The 20,845-nt window shown below is 44.2% G+C and overlaps 1 protein-coding gene across 5 annotated transcripts in view; it reads right to left on the bottom strand.

Moving 5' to 3' along the window:
• Window positions 1-20,845, bottom strand: part of NUP214 (nucleoporin 214) — a 102,190-nt gene that overhangs the window by 53,600 nt on the left and 27,745 nt on the right. For all 5 annotated transcript variants that reach the window (XM_013058628.2, XM_013058630.2, XM_013058631.2 and 2 more), the window contains 6 exons: window positions 18,581-18,684; window positions 16,302-16,484; window positions 15,537-15,622; window positions 15,353-15,436; window positions 4,102-4,362; window positions 3,025-3,186 (listed from right to left, as the gene is read on the bottom strand). In XM_013058628.2, coding sequence (XP_012914082.1) covers window positions 3,025-3,186; window positions 4,102-4,362; window positions 15,353-15,436; window positions 15,537-15,622; window positions 16,302-16,484; window positions 18,581-18,684 — 880 coding nt within the window. The remainder of the gene's footprint in view (window positions 1-3,024; window positions 3,187-4,101; window positions 4,363-15,352; window positions 15,437-15,536; window positions 15,623-16,301; window positions 16,485-18,580; window positions 18,685-20,845) is intronic.

The raw sequence follows: 20,845 nt of genomic DNA, 5'->3' as shown, positions 1-20,845 counted from the left end.
AGGCATATTAATTGCCGCAAAGGATCACAAATTCCAGCCATACACAAATGAATAACCAGGACAAAAAAATTCAAGCAGAATGTAATCTTCTTATATAAAGGAAATCTACTCTGGGCAGTTCCGCAGCTCTGTGCTCAATGGGACAGCTGGCATACTCCATTCGTAAAGATTATGAGATGAGGTTTTGTGCAATTTAATCAAATGTACTCGTTTAGGGAGAAAGAATCCCCCAGCCAGCTGTCACAGAGCAGAGCCGAGCTCCATGCGACACTGTCGGCTCATCCTGAAAACAGGTGGAAAGAGCTAGAGGAGGAGTGGTGCTCAGATTAAGGGTTTCTGCCTGCTGCCCTCCGTCCGTCTGTCTAACCGTTCTTTCCCATGAGCGGCTTATTACTGTCAGATTCTGTTAGGTGCCAGCAAGACAAAAAACGTCAAAAATACAGTTTCTTCTGGGGTACCTGGGTGGCTCGGTGGGTTAAGCCTCGGCCTTTGGCTCAGGTCATGATTCAGGGTCCTGGGATCAAGCCCCATATCGGGCTCTCTGCTCAGTGGGGAGCCTGCTTCCCTTCCTCTCTCTCTGCCTGCCTCTCTGCCTACTTGTGATCTCTGTCTGCCAAATAAATACATAAAATCTTAAAAAAAAAGTGTGTGTATATATATATATGTATACATATATATGTATATATACATATATATGTATACATATACACACATTTTTTTTTCCTTCTCTAAAGCTCACAGCTTCGTGAGACAGACACACGAATAAGATGTGGGAAATGGAGCTTGGACAAGAATGGGGGGAAAGGCCAAGAGGCCTGAATTAAATAATGGCAACTGGGACTGGCGTGACACCTTTCCTGTCTTCAGCATGTCAACTTGCATGTGTTTTTGGTCTTTTCACTTAAAACTGCATTCCAAAAACACTTAATGACATTTTATAATTATTTACTAGCACAGTCTGAGCAATGTTCTTGGATGAGTTCTTCCACACAGTTGACCGCGGTGGCGAAGGTGGAGGGGGGGTGTGGGGCAGCTTGTGCATTCCTTCAGAGAAGTGAGCAGGCCTTTCTTGCCCTCGGCTGCACATACTGCATCTTTCATGTTCAAAGGTGCCTACACCTTAGAAATTTTTTGCCTCCAAAACGATAACGGAGATCACACCACCTCCTGCTGACTGGAATCATCCTACACCCTGGCAGATTTTACGTCTATAAATAATCAACTCATCAGCGTGATTTGGGGCCAATTCAGCACAATGCCAAGATCCTGCTTCCTCCAGGTAACATTTAAAGGAAACATGGCAGATTTCTATTTTTTCAGAGGGCTCAAAGGTACCTTAAAAGGTTATCTTGTTTGTGCTCCTTCATAGCAACTTTAGGTTCCTTAATAAGCATTTTAATATTTGAACTTTTCTTAATGCTTTTATCGTAATGGTAATCCCGTCTTTGTCTAAATCAAACCACTATGTCTCTTTAGTCTTTTAAAAAGAACTGTCCAGGGGTGCCTGGGTGGCTCAGTGGGTTGGGCCTCTGCCTTTGGCTCGGATCATGGTCTCGGGGTCCTGGGATCGAGCCCCGCATTGGGCTCTCTGCTCAGCAGGGAGCCTGCTTCCCCCTCTCTCTGCCTGATTCTCTGCCTACTTGTGATCTCTGTCTGTCAAATAAATAAATTTTAAAAAAAGAACTGTCCAAAGTGATAATGTGTTCCAAGCAGTGATAAAACTAAAAAATAATTTTATTCAACTACAACAAAAATATGTGATTTATAGCAGAGTTTCTCAACTTTGGCACTACTGACCTTTTCGGCCTGGATCATCCTTTGTTGTGGGGGTGCCCTGTGCACTTGAAGATTTTTTTGCAGTGTTCCTGACATCTACCCACTAGATGCCAGCGGCACTGCCAACCGGGGGAAGGGGGGGAGTGCGGGGTGCAAAACAGCCTCCCCTGAGAACTACTGGCTTGTACAAACTGACTACTGGTGATAACCAAAGCCCTTGAGGCCAACCACCTAGAAACCCTAATGGGGGAAGTTCTGGAGAGCCAGGAAGCACTGACAAATCAAGTGCTGATGATGACGAGCTCATCAGAGTTTCCCTCTGTGAAGGCTAAACCGGCAATCTTAAGAAAACACTGCACTGACACAGAAAGCGCAGGGCTGGAGGCCGGGTTCTGCTACTTTTCGGCTGGGTCACCTTTGACTCTCTCCGAACCTGACATCACTCAGAAGCAAAATGGGCACACTCATACCCACCTCCCAGCGCGGCTAGGATCCTTATGACACTGGAAGATAATTCTAATGTTATCAGATGATCTAACAGCAAAGATTAAGTTGGAGCTTAAAGCAGACATTATTCAAATGTAGGGATCAACAACTTCATCCAAAAACCAATGATTCCCCACTCAGCTGGATGTGGCAGATCTAACAGCTACCCTTGAAAGGAAAAAGCTTGGGGTGTCTGGTGGCTCAGTGGGTTGAGCTTCTGCCCTCAGCTCAGGTCATGATCTCGGGTTCCTAGCATGGAGCCCCATGTCGGGCTCTCTGCTTGGCGGGAGGCCTGTTTCCCCACCCCCCACCCCCGCCTGCCTCCCTACCTACCTGTGATCTCTACCTCTGTCAAATAAATAAATAAATAGATAGATAGATAGATAAATGGGAAAGCTTCAGATCTAGTCCTAGGATCGGGTTCCTAGGATGGAGCCCCATGTCGGGCTCTCTGTTTGGCAAGAGGCCTGTTTCCTCTCCCCCCACCCGCGCCTGCCACCCTACCTACTTGTAAAATCTCTCTCTCTCTGTCAAATAAATAAATAAATAGATAGATAGATAGATAGATAGATAAATAAATAAATAAATGGGAAAGCTTCAGATCTAGTCTCAGCCTTCTTGGGCCCTGCTCCCCGAAACAGTGGGTCGGGGGCAGGGACTGCCCTGTCAGTCCTCTCTTCTCAAGGGCAGCAGAGGGAGCGAGCTGCCGGCCAGGGCCTGCTGTGCTGGCCTGCAACAGCTGCAGCTCACGACCGAGGCTACCTGGGGCCTGGCTGGCCATCTGACGTCTCAGTGCTGCGGCGGCGGCCGCCTGGGGGGCTGAGAGGCTGTGGGAAGGACCGGGGGCGCCATGCTTCACGGTTTTGGTTGCAAGCATTGTGCTGTCAGCTCCTTGAGGAATAATTTTGCTAGCGGACGTTGACGCTGAAAAAAAAAGAAACAGCAAGTGAGAGAGTGGGTCGGAGAAGAGGAATACACAAAAGTGAAGGTGGCAAGCCCCCCATTGTGATGTTGCAGGGGACATGCAAGGGTTACCAATGCTTCAGCACGCACGCACAGGACGGAACCGAGAAACTCACAGGCTGGCTGCTCCACCAAAGAAGCCACGTGCGCTGTGCCCGCCCAGCTCTAGTTGCTGAATCTCTGATATGAGCACTTCCTTCAATACTGACCGAGATAGAACTTTCATGCCAACACAGGTAAACTCCCTGCTCTCCTCTCGTAAAATCTCCCCCTTCGCGTGCCTTCCCGTGGATGTCTGTTCTCTGTCAGAAGCCCCTTCAGTGTGAAGTCCTGACACTGAACCGGAGGTGGGACAGCCCAATACCGGTCACTTCTGAGAGCCAGTACTGCCACTGAGCGTGGCAGCCGGCAAGTCCCGGGGCAGCATATGGCTACAAGTAGCGAGCTGACTGAGCTAGGATTTGAAAGGCAGGAGTGCGAATGTTGCTTTAGAGCGAGGCAAACAGCCTCCTCCTCTAACTCCTGAAATCCCCCGTGTGTGTGTTGTTTGTTTGTTTTAATGTGTGCAGGTAATCCCTCTACCCAACGTGGGGCTCAAAGTCAAGACCCTGACATCAAGAGTTGCACGCCCCTCCGACTGAGCCAGCCCGGCACCCCACACCTGTTTTAGAACCACCTGCTAGACTCACAGGAAAGCCAGGCCAGTGTGAGCCCTGCAGGGCCCCTTCTCTCTGCCTCTTTCAGATTTTCTGAATTCAGCTTCTATTTTCTGGACCATCAGCAGAGAGGGGCTGGACTTGGTGGTGCAACAGCAGAAAAGCCAGGTACGGCTCCTCCAGCAAACACGCACCCCACAGCGAGTCACTGTGCACTTACTGGTCGTTCCCATCACGCCAGGCGAACCATGAATCAGGGGAGATTTAGCAAAAGGCGTTGCCTGCGGCAAGACTCCGGGCTGGATGGAAGGGGTGCGCACCACAGGTGCGTGCCGTGGGACCTGGGCCACCGTGTCATCATCCTTACAGGACACCCGCGTGTCCTCGCCCTCCAACGACTGGGACACAGATGATGTGGAACTGGCTTCGTCCAAGTCTTCGTAGTATCTCTGAGACAGGAAGGCTGACCGGGACAGGCTGGCTGCCAACCAAAACAAAATGCAAGTTAGATGATTCAAGCAAGTCTGCAAGCTGTGTCACTTTCACTGTCGACATGGAAATATCCGGTTTAGAAACCCTTTAGTTACAACTTCTTTTAAGCGGAAGAAGCTGTCGGGGAAGGCGAACACCCACAGTCTGGGGCCCTGCTCGAAGGAAGCTTAGAGAAACCGAGCGGCACAGGCCAGGAACGTGTTGACCATCGCCAAACAAAAAAAAATGGGCAGTGAGAGACGGAATACACGATGGGCAGAGGCGGAGAGCTCAAGACACCGCCGTGAGCTCTCACAGGCAGAACCAGCAAACCAGGAAAGGACCAGACAAGCGTGCAGAGAAGAGCCTCTCGCCAACAGCAAACTTCTAAGAACAGGGCACACGAACCGGGAAGACTGAATGTACTCCGTCCTGGCGCTTCCAACATTCCCAACCCTCAAATGATTCTTTTGAATCAATTAGGCTTAAAAAAAAAATCCCTGAAATAAAAACTAACTTGCCCTCTTTTTTCCCCTCTTCTACAAATGATGAAGTAAGGCCTCATGCTATTTTGAAGTACACAGGGCTGCCTGTATACTGGAAAAACCATAAACCAAACCAAAGACCTAGCTCTTTCTCAAGTGACTTAAAAGCACTGCTACTATTTACTGACTTGGTTGCCTTATGGGCACATCACTCCATAAGATTTTATTTGTAGCAATCAACAAATGCACCTGAAAACCCAGGCTACCTGCTAGGGCTGCAGCACTGCTCAGTTTCGTGGCCATTAGCCACATGTGACTATTTAAGTTAAAAATAATTAAAGGTAATTAAATGAAAATTTCAAGTCTTCAAGCTTCGCCAGCCACATCTCTCCTGCTGGGATCAAGGATGTGGCTACCTTCCTGGCATTAAAAAAGGGGCCCGGGGCGCCTGGGTGGCTCAGTGGGTTAAGGCCTCTGCCTTCGGCTCAGGTCATGATCCCAGGGTCCTGGGATCGGGCTCTCTGCTCCACGGGGTGCCTGCTTCCTCCTCTCTCTCTCTGCCTACTTCTGATCTCTGTCTGTTAAATAAATAAATAAAATCTTTAAAAAAAGAAAAGAAAAGAAAAAAGAAAGAAAAGGGGCTCCACTGAAACCTAAATAATCTTATTCTGGGGGTGCTTAGGTTGTTCAGTCCTTAAGCACTGGCCTTCAGCTCAGGTCATGATCCCAGAGTCCCGGAATCAAGCCCTGCATCAGGCTCCCTGCTCCGAGGGAAGCCTGCTTCTCCCTCTCCCGCTCCCCCTGCTTGTGTTTCTCCCTTGCTCTGTCTCTCTGTATAAAATAAATAAATACAACTTTAAAAAAAAATCTATTATTCTGCTTAAACTCTAACTCAGATTAGAAAAGGCAAAAAGGCACGTTAACAGAAAAAAAAAGGACAGCAATCTTCATCTCAGTAGACAAAGCAAACCTCATGCCTTGTGGGAACTACAGAAACCCCTCCCTTTGAGCTCAAGACAAGGTTGCTCACTCACTACTTTAATGGCTTCTGCACTGGTGGTCCTAGCGAGTGAAATAAGGTAAGAAAAATAAAGGACCAAAAAAGAAGAAACAAAAGTATTAGTACCTATATAGAATTTAACTGTTCCCATAGAAGTTCAAGAAACGGGCGCCTGGGTGGCTCTATTTTTAGGCCCGCTGCCTTCAGCTCAGGTCATGATCTCAGGGTCCTGGGATCGAGCCCCGCATTGGGCTCTCTGCTCAGCGGGGAGCCTGCTTCCCTTCCTCTCTCTTTGCCTGCCTCTCTGCCTACTTGTGATCTCTCTCTCTCTCTCTCTCTGTCAAATAAATAAATAAATAAATAAACTAAAAAATATAATAATAAAAAAAAGAAAGTTCAAGAAATAGTTACAGATATTATTTGAATAAACCAGTTTAGCTACGCTGCTGGATACAAAGTCAACATACAAAAGATCTAATATATTTCTATTATCACATCTAACATAAAACATAAAATGAAACTTAATGAAGAAAATCCATCATCACAGGAATATTAAAATTTTTTTTTCAAGATTTTTTTTATTTTAGAGACAGAGAGAGAGCAAGCACAAGCAGGGGGAGGGGCAGACAGAGAAGCAGACACCCTGCTGAGCAGGGAGCCCCATGTTGGGCTTGATCCATCCCAGGACCCTGGGATCATGACCTAAGTAAGCTATAGGCAGACGCTTAACTGAACCACCCAGGTACCCCCATTAAAAATATTAAACTCATGGGAATCAGTCTAACAAGAGATATATATGTTCTACATGAAGAAAACACTGAAAGAAATTAAAGATGCAAATAAAAATATACCATGTTTAGCAACTAAAAGATCAACACTGTACAAATGCCAATTCTCTCAAGTTGATCTAGAGATTTAATACAATCCCAATCAAAATCTCAACTTTTCTTTGAGGGTTAAGGGAGACAGAATTTAGCAAGACAATTCCAATATTAATATGGAAACAGAAAGCACCAGGAAGAGCCAAAACATTCTAGATCATGGGTCAACAAACTAAAACCTTGGGCCAGCTACCTGTTTTTCCAAATAAAGTTCTACTGAAACACCGACATGTTCATTCATTTGTATACTGTCTGTAGCTGCTTTCCCATCACAAGGGCAGAGGTGAATTAGGCACAACAGAAACCATGAGGCGGGCAAGCCTAAAATATTTACTACTCAACCCTTAAAGAAAAAGGCTGCACCTGCCGTCCTAGATTACAGACCTCCTGTGACGATGAAGTCACTACTATCCTGTTAGGGCAGCCACTAGTCACACGTGACCACTGAGCACGTGAAATGTGGCTAGGGGATTGTAAAACTGATTTTTTAGCTTGATTTAGTTTTTATTAATTTAAATAGTCCAGTGTATTAAGACTGCACAGCTTTTGAACCTAGAAGAACAGTACTGAGGTTTATTACGTAATTACAAGTTAATTACGGCAGTGTGGTAGCAGTGGCTTCTCATCACTGTGTGACGCCAAGAGACCTCCATATAAGGATAACTGATTTACAACAAAGGTGGTCACTCAGCAGGGGGCAAAGGAGTCTTTTCAATAAACATTACCAGGACAATCAGCTATGTAAATACAAAACACGTGAGCCATACTTTGTATCTTCAGCACAAATCAATTCCAGACAGTATAAACAAAACATGGTACACCCATAGGACAGACCACTACTCAGCAATTAGAAGGCGTGAACTACTTATGTTATACATCATGCATGAACCTCAAAAACATACTAAGTGAAAGAAACCAAACCAAAAAACTATGTAAGATTCCATTTATACGCAATTTCAAAAAAAGGCAGATCCCAACAGAAAGAAAAAAGATCAGTGGTTGCTGGGGGCAGAGGAGGGAATGACTATAAACAAGCATGAAGAAACTTCCTGCGTGGTAGGAGTATTCTAAAACTGGAATGTGGTGATGGTTATACAATTCCACAAGTTTAATAAAAACCATCAGACTCAACACTTACAAAAGATGAATTTTATAATATATATTTTTAACGATTTTATTTATTTATTTGGCAGAAAGAGTGAGAGACCACAAGCAGGCAGAGCAGAAGAGGGAAAGGGAGAAGCAGGCTCCCCACTGAGCAGGGAGCCCAATGTGAGGCTCCATCCCAGGACCCTGCGATCATGACCTGAGCTGAAGGCAGTCACTTAACCAACTGAGCCACCCATGCGCCCCTGAATTTTATCATATGTAAGTTATACCTTGATGCAGCTGTTTATTTATTTATTTATTTATTTTTAAAGATTTTATTTATTTATCTGACAGAGAGAAACCACAAGTACACTGAGAGGCAGGCAGAGAGAGAGAGAAGGAAGCAGGCTCCCTGCTCAGCGGGACTCAATCCCAGGACCCTGAGATCATGACCTGAGCCGAAGGCAGCGGCTTAACCCACTGAGCCACCCAGGCGCCCGATGCAGCTGTTTAAAACAAAATCAATTCCAGGTAGATGGCAGATCTAAATTTGAAAAGCAAACTATTAATATTTTCAGACAATAATAAAAATGCATGCATACTCTTAAGAGGTATTTCTTTCTTTCTTTTTTTTTTTTTTTTAACTTTTTATTTATTTATTTGACAGAGAGAAACAGCAAGAGAGGGAACACAGCGGAAGGGAGAGGGAGAAGTGGCTCCCCGCCAAGCAGGGAGCCTGATGCGGGGCTCAATCCCAGGACCCCGGGATCATGATCTGAGTCGAAGGCAGACACTTAAGAACTAAGCCACCCAGGCGCCCCTAGAGAAGGACTTCTTAAAGAGAACACAGAAGTATCAACTGCAAAGGAGAAGGCTGGTAAGTCTATTTTAAATAAAGCACTTGTTTGCCAAAAGAAGGAAAAAAGCAATAAAGTGAGTACCTACAACCCATATAACCAACAAAGGGCTGGTATCCAGAATGAATACAAACTTCTATGCACCAGTAAGAAAGATTTCCCAGTAGATAAATGAGCAAAAGATGCAATCACAAACTTGTCAATGTTGTGTCATGACACAAAAGTCAACTATTAACCAAATACTTAACACACACAAGGGTTACACCACAGTAGTTAGAAGGGAAAAGACTGACAATATTAAGCTTGTAGAAATGTGTAAATGTAGAAAACTGACATAGTCACACCTTGATGGTAAAGCAGAGTAAGCTGGTATAGCCACTTTGGAAAACTGTATAGAAGAAATCTAAGGAAGCTGGGCGGTGGAGAGTACCAGCCAACAATGTAACGAGAACACATGTGCCTGAAGATGTTCAGAACAACATTTTGTTCCATTACAGCCAGAAACTGGGGACAGTAAGCGGCCACCAAGAGGAGAAAGGATAAGTAAATGCAGTACATTTATATAGCCGGATACTATGCAGCAGCACAGCAGGCAAAACCCCCTGAAAACAGGCAAAACCAAACAGTGTCTGAGAAGACATCGCTCAGGTAATAAAACTGACCCAAAAAAGCACAATTAGGGAGATTGAAGAGAATGGCAACTCAATGCAAAGTCCAATTCTGAACTGGATCCTTGATTTTTAAAAGATGCTATGAAGGTCATAAGAGGAACAGTTGGCAAATTGTCAGTATGGATTGCATACTAGATAACAGTGCTCTGTCAAGGTTAAATTTCCTCAATCTGATCATTGTATTATTGTGGAAGAGAACATCTTGTTCTTAAGGGACACATGCTAGAATACTTAGGAGTAACAAGTCCTGTCTGCAACTTATTTCTAAATAGTTCATCAAAAATAATAACAGAAAGACCTGTACTCTGAAAACTATAAAAACTATAAAAACTGATGAAAGAAATTCAATAAGACACCAAGAAATGGAAAGACAGGGGTGCCTGGGTGACTCAGTCAGTTAAGCATCTGACTCTTGATTTCGGCTCAGGTCATGATCTGGGGGTCCTGGGATCAAGCCCCCTGTAGGCTTTGTGCTCAGCAGGGAGCGTGCTTGGGATTCTCTCTCTCCCCCTCCCCTTCCCCCTCGCCTCCCTCATGCACACGCTCCATGAAATAAATCTTTAAAAAAAAAAAAAAAAAAAAGGAAAGACATTCCATGCTCTTAAATTGGAAGAACAAATAACAGAATGTCTATATTACCCAAAGCAAGCTACACATTTAATGTGGTCCCTATCAAAACACCAAGAGCATTTTTCACAGAACTAGAACAAACAATCCTAAACATGGTGTGGAACCACAAAAGGTCCCAAATAGCCAACGCAATCTTGAAAAAGAAAAACAAAACTGGAAGCATCGTAATTTCTGATTTCAAGTTATGTTACAAAGTTACGGTAATCAAAATGTCATGGTACTGGCACATCAAAATAGACAGACCAAAGAAACAGAATATAAAACCTAGAAATAAACCCATGATCAACTGAGGAAAGAATATGCAATGGGGAAAAGACAGTCTCCTCAACAAATGGTGTTGGGACACCATTTAAAGTGGACCGCCACATAAAAAGGAGTGAAACTGCACCATTTTCTCACGCACACACAAAAATAAACTGCAAATGGATTAAGGACCCACATGCGAGACCTGAAACCCTAAAAATCCCAGAAGAGAGCACAAGCAGCAATTTCTCTGACTCTGGCCATAGCAACATCTTTCTAGATATGTCTTGAGGTAAGGGAGACAAAAGCAAAAATAAACTATCGGGACTACATCAAAATTAAAAGCTTCTGCATAGCATTATAACTAAAAGACAACCTACTGAATGGGAGAAGATATTTGCAAACGACATATCTCATAGAGGATTAGAATCCAAAATACATAAAGAATTTATACAGTTCAACACCAAAAAAAAACCAAATAATCCAATTAAAAATGGGGCACAAGACATGAGCAGACATTTCTCCAAAGACATGTAGACGGCCAACAGACACGCGAACAGATGCCCAACATCACTCACCTGTCAAGAAAATGCAATCAAAGCTACCATAAGACAGCACCTCACACCTGTCAGAAGGACTAAAACCAAAAACACAAGAAATGGGTGCTGGGGAGGATGTGGAGAAACAGGAACCCTCCAGCACTGCTGGTTCAAATGCAAGCTGGTGCAGCCGCTGTGGAAGACAGCATGGATGTTTCTCAAGCAATTAAAAACAGAACTATGCTACCATCCAGGAACTGCACTACTGGGTATTTTCCCAAAGCAAAACACTAACTCACAGGGATCTGGGCACCCCTGCATTTACTGCAGCGACACTGACAACAGCCAAACTATGGAAGCAGCCTGAGTGTCCACCGACGGAAGAATGGGTTAAGAAGATGCAGCCTGTGTGTGTGTGTGTGTGTGTGTGTGTGCGCGCGCACAGACATAGAAAAGAATGAAATCTTGTCATCTGCAACAATATGGATGCATCGAGAGAATATAATGCTAAGCAAAAAAGTGAGTCAGAGAAAAAGAAATACATAATTTCACTCATATGAAGAATTTAAGAAAAAAAAAAAAACGAATAAAGGGGAGAAAAAGGAGAGTGGAGGGCAAACCAAGAAACAGACTCGTAACCGTAGAGGTCACCAGAGGGGAGGTGGCGGAGGATGGGTGAAACAGGTGACGGGTCAGAAGGACAGCTCTCACGATGAGCACCAAGTACTGAACCGAACTGTGGATTCACTGCATTGTACACCTGAAACTAACATAACACTGCACGTTAACTATACTGGAATTAAGATAAAAAACTCAGTAAATATATTAAAAATATTATTAACAATAATGTGAACATGTGTGGTAGAGAGGAGAAAAATAAAGCAACTGTGACCAACATTACTGGAAAATCTGGGTGAAGGGTAAGTGGGTAAGTGGGTGCTCACTTATCCTTGCAGCTGGAGTTTTGAAATTTTTCAAAATAGTAAGTAAAAATTACAAATATCAAAAGGAAAAAACCAGACAAGTAAAAGCAAAGGCACACTTTCACATATGTCCATACAATGGTACTTCTTGGGAGGCGGAAGACCGGGATGCATGAGAGGGGTCTAGGAAGTTGGCCACGAAAATATTCTGTTTTCTAACCCAGGTAGAGGTTACACAGATGGGCAATTCTGTTTTGTGTTCTTTTCTGTACATGTGTTATAGTTCATAACTATTTTTTAAAAGATTTATTTATTTGACAGAGATCACAGAGAGGCAGGTGGCGGGGGCGGGAGGGAAGGAGGCTCCCTGCTGAGCAGAGAGCCCAACAAGGGCTTCGATCCCAGGACCTTGAGACCATGACCTGAGCTGAAAGCAGAGACTTAACCCACTGAGTCACCCAGGTGCCCTATAGTTCGTACTTTAAAAGTTAAATATTTTGGCGGCGCCTGGGTGGCTCAGAGGCTGCCTTTGGCTGAGGTTACGATCTCAGGGTCCTGGGATCCAGCCCCAAGTGGAGCTCCTTGCCCAGCAGGAGTCCGCTTCTCCCTCTCTCCCTGCCCCCCTGCTCTGCTCATGCTCTCTCAACTGGGTCTCTCTCAAATAAATAAGTAAAATCTTTTTTTTTTTTTTTTAAGATTTTATTTATTTGTCAGAAAGAGAGAGAGAGAGCAAGAGGGTGAGCACAAGCAGGGAGAACAGAAGGCAGAGGCAGAAGCAGGCTCCCCACTGAGCAAGGAGCCCAATGTTGGACTCAATCTCAGGATCCTGGGATCATGACCTGAGCCAAAGGAAGACGCTTAACTGACTGAGCGACCCAGGCATCCCTAAATAAAATCTTTTTTTAGAAAGTTAAATATGGGGGCACCTGGGAGGTTCAGTGGGTTCAGGTCATGATCCCAGGGTCCTGGGATCGAGCCCCGCATCGGGCTCTCTACTCAGCAGGGAGCCTGCTTCCTCCTCTCTCTCTGCCTGCCTCTCTGCCTACTTGTGATCTCTGTCAAATAAATAAATAAAATCTTTTAAAAAGAAAGTTAAATATGTTTATATGCTCTGATTTATCCTTTAATGTATATTTCCTAGATTTAAAGCGCTTGACTATAATGTGCAATTTCTACTTAATGTCTATATTATCTTCCAAACTGAAAGTCTAATGTGGTCATACACTAAGTTTCTCTTATTAACCATAATGTTTGGGACAAAGTAGGCAATCATATTTGTTGAATGAGCAAGTAAATTACATAAATCTCACTTCTAAGGAATTTATTACGAAGATACAATCAGAGATGTGGTTCAGGATTTGTGAACAAGGATGTTCTGAGCAAAATCTTGGCAACGAGATGAATACTTAACAGGAACTGGACACGTAAATTACAGCCTTCTAATACACGGAAATAGTGTGCAGTCATCAGAAGGCGTATGTTCAATATTTAAAAACAGAAGGCATGCAAGTTTTTTGATTTTTAAAATGTCTAATTTTTTTTCATTATGGCAAAATACACAAAACATTAAAATTTACCACCTTAACCATTTTTTAAGTGTACACTTCTCCAGCTTTAAGTACATGAACACTGTGGTGCAACCATCCATCTCCAGAATTCTTTGCATCTTGTAAAACTAAAACTCTGTCCCCAGTCTCCGGAATTCTTCCATTCTCTCCCTGCGGTCCCTGCAACTGCCATGCTCTTTGTGTCTGTAAATTTCACGACTCTAAGGATCTCATCATACAAGTGCAGTCGTACAGTATCTGTCTTTTTGTGACCGGCTCATCTCTGTTAGCACGTCATTCTCCTGGCTCATCCACGGTATAGCATGTCATCAGAATTTCCTTCCTCTTTAAGGTGCACATAATACCCCACTGCACTTATCTTTTCAGCCGCTGACGGACACCTGGCTTGCTTCTACCTTTCAGCTACTGTGCACAGTGCTGCTATGAACATGAGTGTACAGATACCTGACTGAGTTCCTGTTCTCAGTTCCTCTGGGTACCTGCCCATGAGTGATTTACTGGATCACATGGTTAAATCTCTTTCTCATTTATTTTTTTAAAGATTGTATTTATTTATTTGACAGACAGAGATCACAGGCAGGCAGAGAGACAGGTAGAGAGAGGAGGAAGCAGGCTCCCTGCTGAGCAGAGCGCCCGATGTGGGGCTCCATCCCAGGACCCTGGGATCATGACCTGAGCCAAAGGCAGAGGCTTTAACCCACTGGGGCACCCAGGCATCCCTCTGCTCAGGTCTTAATCTCAAATTCAGTGAGTTCAAGTCCCACACTGGTTGTGGAGACTACTTACAAAAAAGAAAAAATTCCCTTATCTGTGACTACTACTTACTCTCAATATTACATGATTACACTCAATATTATATGATTACAGAAAAATTAATAAGTCATGGTACAGTAAGATTAAATTTCCTTCTGTTAATTACCAAAAAGTATCTGTTGTTGGTATTAAAAAACAGTTTCAACTTACAACACAATTTCAAAGGAAAAAAGCAGATATGGGCACTAAAGCAAAGCATGATTATGTATGAAGTTGTCTAGGACAAGTACTTTTTTTAAAAAAGGATTTGATTTATTTATTTGACAGAGGAGAGAGAGAAAGCACACAAACAGGGGAGCGGCAGGCAGAGGGAGAGGGAGAAGCAGGCTTCCCACTGAGCAGGGAGCTGGATGTGGAGCTCAATCCCAGGACCCTGGGATCAAGACCCAAGTCGAAGGCAAAAGCTTAACTGACTGAGCCACCTAGGCGTCCCTAACTAGTATTAAAAAAAAAAAAAAAAAAAAAGAAAGAAAGAAAGAAAAAAAAAGAAAAGATTTTTTAATTCACTTTAGAGAGAAGGCGAGCATGCTCAAGCAGGGAGAGGGGGAAAAGGGAGAAAAAGAATCTGAAGCAGACTCTGCACTGAGTGCGGAGCCCAAGGCGGGGCTCAATCCCACAACCACGAGATCATGACCTGAGCTAAAACCAAGGGTCGGATGTCCAACCAACTATGCCACCCAGGTGCCCCACACGACAAGTATTTTTTAAAAACAAAATTGAGATAATAACATAGTAATTTAATGATAAAATTCTTTTCCATTAGTCACATGGCTTCTTTTCCACAAGTGTGTTGTGCCATCATTCTCTCATAGTAGGTTTTTGCTTTATTTCCTAAGTTGTTTTTTCCTTCCTTCCTTCCTTCCTTCCTTTCTTTATTTCTTCCTTTATTTCCTAAGTAGTTTCCTAAGTATTTCCCCAACCACAATGCAATTCTACTCCAAACCCCACACAAGTTAGACAAGTAAAGCATCTTCAGACAAAGCAGAGGTCTGGGTCCCTGGTACCAGCTCAGTGTTCTCCAAACCCTTGGGAACCACCACCACATAACCGAAGGACTACGGAACACAGTGTCAAAGCCACAGCTACTACCTTGAACTGCCCTGAACAGTATGTACAAGCTGCTCTCTACTCTAATATTCAGATGGGCAACAGATCTGGGGACATTTCTTCTATTTCTTACTAAGAGCCGAAGGAAAGCACAGACACACAGACACGGATACATCGAGACTCCTCCTTCCTTCCTACTTTCATACCAGGCACTGTATGTTTGAGGCTAAAAATTCAGGACCGGTTCCCTTTACCTGGGGCAGTGGATCTCACTGGGGGGGTCTTCCTCTTGGCCAAGAAGTTTCTTAGCTGTGCTTGTTTCACGGGGGACAGTTTAGCTGCAAGAAATTCATGAACCCATAAATGCTTAAGACTTGGTTTTTAAGAAGTCAACAGAAGACAATGCAGAGAGTTAAAGAATGAGAAGAATGTGTTTACCTGGCACTCTGGACAAAGGCTTGGTGTGAGATTCTATGGTGGTTTTCAACAAAGCATTACGGAGACTTTCGAGGTCACTGTCAAAACTAAAAGACGATTGTGTTACATACAAACCAACTATGACCTGAGAAATCTCCCCAAATATAAATGCCAGAAAGCCTCCCCAATACGGTAACAGGAAATCTGACCAATAAATCAACATAATCCAATCCAAAAGGAAAGAGATTACAACCTCAATACCCGCCCCCTCCCCCCACCAGGGCAAACACAGCACTAACTGCGCTATAGCACAAAGGGCAGTTAGAATGTACACATTTGGCCTAAAGGCAGAAACATAACAACATCCCAGTAACTTCAGGAGTAAACTGTCTAACTGCCAGGTCTGAAAGTTTTTGCTCAAAATGAGAAGTCAGAGCTTCTAGACACGTTAGTCAACCTAATTCTACCAGTTAATTTTCAAAACAACGACACTATTTACATAGAATCTGCCATCATCTACTGGCACCTGTCTCATGTGGCATGCTCAATTTCACTCTCCAACAATCCCAAAGCAGGTACTGTCACTCCCATTTTATGGGCAAAGCAACAAAGGCTCAGAGAGGGTGAAGGACCTGACCAGGATCACACAAGTGAGAGCAGAGTCACTTTCAAACCCACATCCGAAATACTCTACAGCTTCTGCACATGACTCCCAAACAGCTAGCTGTTCCTTCAACCACATCCATGGAGTGCCAGCGGCCCAGATAGCCCCATTCCCCTGCACACCCTTGAGTGCTGCTCTGGGAGCTGACATCCGAGGGCAGGCTCCACTGGGAGGTTTGGTTATAGAGACGGAGCTGCTGGAGACTGTCCACCAGGTGATTCAACCTCTTCCTCTGCTGGTTGATGATTTCCCGGTTATTGGCTAGCGTGTTAAACAGTGTCTCTCGCTCTGGCACAAGCAAGCGCCTGTTGACACAAGGAAGAAAGAATTCAACATGAACAGTTCAAGTACCACAACAATAACAGTGAAAGAATAAATCCGAGAACCCCCGGTGGCCAGGCAGCGTAGGGAAATTAACCAGAACATAAAAAGGGGACGAAAGCTTTACAAGGATAATACAGAATGAGGAAGGAGAAGCTTAGGGGAAGCAGGCCAGACCTGTAGCGAAGGACAGAATCATCAGACAACCTCACAGAGGTTCCGGGGAAGAAAAGGGTGGGAAACAGAGTAAAAAATGGGAAGGGGCAGGGAATGCTTTCAGCTATATACTTAGGGTTTGGCTATTTTCCTGCATGTCAATTACACCAAGAAAAAAAAGCCCTGGGGTCCACTAGAGTTCTGTGGGCATCAGTCACTTCCTCAGGGTGAAAGTGAAACACTGGGCTAGGGGTGCCTTGGGTGGCTCAGTGGGTTAAGGCCTCTGCCTTTGGCTCCGGTCGTGATCCCGGGGTCCTGGGATAGAGCCCATCATCGGGCTCTCTGCTCAGCGGGGAGCCTGCTTCTCCTTATCTCTGCCTGCCTCTCTGCCTGTAAAATAAATAAATAAAATCTTAAAAAAAAAAAAAAAAAGAAACGAAACGAAACACTGGGCTAAGCTCTCAGTTTAGCACCAGGGAGGTACCCCACCTGAAAGATCTAAAACAAGAGGAACAATAGTCCCTTTCTTTCTGGTGACAGTTCAACATAAATTTTTAAAATGGCATTTCAGTAGGATACAAGGTAGTATTTAGATGGACTTGAAAGCAGAGATGCACTAGAAAAGTACAGATTTACAAACTTAAACTCTGCAGAAAAGGAACTTTAAAAAAACAAACACGTGAGGCAAAGAATACATGGTTATCCTAAAGGGGAAGAAAGTCCGGTTTCTCTGTTAGCATCATACATTAAGAAGCTAACCTATTAATTAGCAGAGAGAAATCCTTCTATCATGAAGAACAGAAGGCCCCTACTGTCAGGTCAAGCCATGCCCTCCCATACACTTGAACATGAATTTAGACCAGTGCAGTGAGCTGTGACAGCTCTAATGGGGCCCAACTGCCCAGGGGACAAGTGCCCAGGTCACAGACTGCTCCCCCTGACCAGCGTCTGCAGCATCGATGCTCACCTCTACCTTCCCCTACCTATACTCCAAACTGAGGCACACAAGGCAGGTACAATGCCTTCCTCCGTGTTGTACAATATGACATATTAAGTTCTGTTTGCTGAATTTTAAGCACATTCTAGCCCAGCCCCTGACATCACGCACAGCTCGTCCCACTTACAAGTTCTGTGATCCCACAGAACAGCAAGTAAACAGATCATTTCCCGGTTTGTTTCCTTACAGGGCTAATCACACTACTCAAGTGTAGGTGTTTCGGGAGCCAAGCATTCTGAGGGCTGATCTGTTTCTCCGCTTTCCTGTGGGCACCTTCACTGTTCTCACGGTGTACCACGTGCAATCACCTTCAGGAAAACAGATGGCATACGACCAAATGTCTGGGGACAGAAGACCACGGCAGCACAAGGTTTTCCTGTGCCTTTCTTCCCCTCTTCCTTCTAAGTCTTCCACACTAATTAGGAAAGTTTTCTCAACAAGAAGATTTGGAATATACAGAAAAGTATAAAAGAAAAATTCCTCTTAACTGCATCTCACAGATATAATTGAATATTGTGACAGATTTATTTCTAGCTTGTTTTCTACATTTAGATCTCCAAACCGAGATCATCCAGTGTAACTTTTGTCTTACCTCGTCCATATTTTGGGGGAAAAACATTCAGTGGTTACACAGTATTCCCCATTAAGGAAAAAATGTGCCTGGACTTATTCTGCCACCCCTCTAACTTCTAATATTAAGTTAAATCCAATTTTTCACTGTCATAAACTGTACTGTGATATAAATTCTTTTATGTAAACTGCTGCAGATGTGGCTATTACTTCTGTAGAACAAACTTCCAGAAATATAGTGGCTGGGTCAAAGAGAATGAACAACTGCAGGGCTTTAATCAGTGCCCTTAAGTTATCTGTTCAAAAGGCTATAGCAGTGTCTCCTGCAACCCACAGTGGATGAGAGACCTCGCTCACTTTTGTTTTTTCTTTTGTTCCAGATGCCGATCCCATTCCAAGTCTAGCACATCGTTCACATCCTGGACAGCAAATTTCACATACTGATGAAGGCGCCGAATTTCCTATAAGAAAAAAAATGAGAAAGCAAATGATTAGTTTTCTAGTAGCCTGGAGGAGGGATCAAAACAATCAAAATAATTTTGTAAGATTTTTCTACTGAGCACCGTAGCGAACAAAGAAAACACAAGAGCAGAACCTTTAATATAATCATTAGAATGTCATAATTAAAACAAAACAACAGAACTCAATCTTTCTAAGTGAGACAGAGGAGTGGTCACAAAGCACAGGGAAGCAGGCCGGGTGTGCCGGCCTGGGGCTCCAGGGGAAATGCTGTCGCACATTCTCATTTGTCAGTGCCTATTAAAGCAACTCAACATGCTCCAGGAATTTTCCACTGCACTCTGCTGCTCCAACAGCACACCCATTGGGCTTTTGCTATCCTACCCATGAAATTGACTATAATACAGACAAAATGATCCTAAAAAGTGCTGAAACTAATTCTGCATCTATCCATTCATAGCATGTGACACAGAAGTCTTCTTACCAGGTGAGAAAAACTCACCTCTTCTCAAAGAACAGTGTCAGCACTAGGCACGGAACTGACCATTCAATGAAATTCACATCTATTTTATTGGAGGCCTGCAGTAATTCCCAGGCCGGTGTTAACCTTCGTGGTTACACAACCTGACTCTCGAAAATTAAAAGTGCAATAAAGACGAAGCATTCCATTAAACACGCATACAGAGAGGACGATGTGCCATACGCTATGAATAAGTTTTTACACTTGTACAAAGTTCTTCCCGTGTTTAACTGGACTTTTGAAACTACTCTGGGCTAAGGGTATACGCCCAAGTGAAAAAGAGCAAATTGTTCTTTAGAAAGAGCCAACCCGATTCCAGGAAGCAGCAGTAACCTTAGCTCTAAGTATAAATTTCAGCTCCCTACTCCATGGCTGCAGGGAGGCCCTGTCCTTTGAGCACAAGTGCCACCGGGCCTTGTGCGTTCGAGAGCCCTGCTGCTCCTGAGTGCCCCCCACCTCCATCTACCTGAAAAGCCAACTTCTCTTATGCGGCCTGTCACAGGCACTTCTCTGTGGCTTAGCTGCTCCCTCATCGGCACCGCCACAGCAACTGATCCCACATTCATAGATTCCCTTTCCCACGGCCACTTATCCACCTGGGTCAGCACGGCACGGTGGTGAGGAGCCCAGGCTCCGAGCCAGACTCAGGCTCTAGCATTTACTCACGGGGACACCTGTGCCGTTCCAACATCTGCCTCCTTATCCGTCTTTTGTACGTGGTATGTGCTCGATAAATGCTAGCGGTTATTATCTTAGTTTTGTGACAAAAGAAAAGCATTTCCTTTTGAATGGGGCAAGTGTCCCCCCAAAGCTACATGCTTTTCTTTTGCTCTGGACACAGAGCAAGAGGTAAAACGCACAAAGGGACGAAGTGTTTGGAGATGCAATGAGGAGGCAGTCGTCTGCTGAGTGGCAGGTAGGGCGCCCGCTCGCTTGCTACGACAGTAAGCACTCACAGCCTTCAAGGACTGAGAGACACAGCGGGGGTTCCTCAGACTCTCTTCCTACCAGCGGTCAAGTTGCCCGGGATGGGATGGAGATGGCAGGAAGTGCCGAGTCTGCAGTCTCAAACCTCCCAAGGCGGGAAGGCATCCATCACACTCTCAGACCGCACATCCTAGGGGAGAAGCTCAGAGGCACCCTTTCCTACCAGGACTCGGGCAAACGCAGAGAGAGGAGGTGACCCCGTGAAAGCTTGTGATGAAACAATTTTCCATAAACTGAAAGATGGAAACGAAAACCAGATTTTGCTATAACAGAGAATAAGAATTATTATAAATGAATGAGAGAAGTAACTTTGCTGAGGTCTGGTGTACAGAAAAGAGCCCAAGCCCAGTTAGAGCTTTCTAACTGTTCACGCTTACTAAAACATCACCATTGTGGTCAAGCTCCTGAGACCATAGGGCCCAACTTCCGTAACTGCATAGAGTAAGATCAGTGACTCTCATCTTGCGGTGCAGCTGAAGTCTAGAAATACAGTGGAAAACACACCCAGCACCGTACTTAGCACTCAATGAGCAACTGCAACATGAAATCTTATTATTCATGATTTGATTTTTAAATATATTTTTTTCAATGGTATGCTTTCCACCAAGCTTACCACTGAATCAAGAATTCTAATGCCAGTTTTAATTCTGTAAAAC

This window comes from Mustela putorius, unplaced genomic scaffold, assembly GCF_011764305.1.
Source record: "Mustela putorius furo isolate JIRA1106 unplaced genomic scaffold, ASM1176430v1.1 tig00000596_pilon_pilon_pilon, whole genome shotgun sequence".
Lineage (NCBI taxonomy): Eukaryota > Metazoa > Chordata > Mammalia > Carnivora > Mustelidae > Mustela > Mustela putorius.
This window is presented reverse-complemented; position numbering and strand designations above follow the sequence as displayed.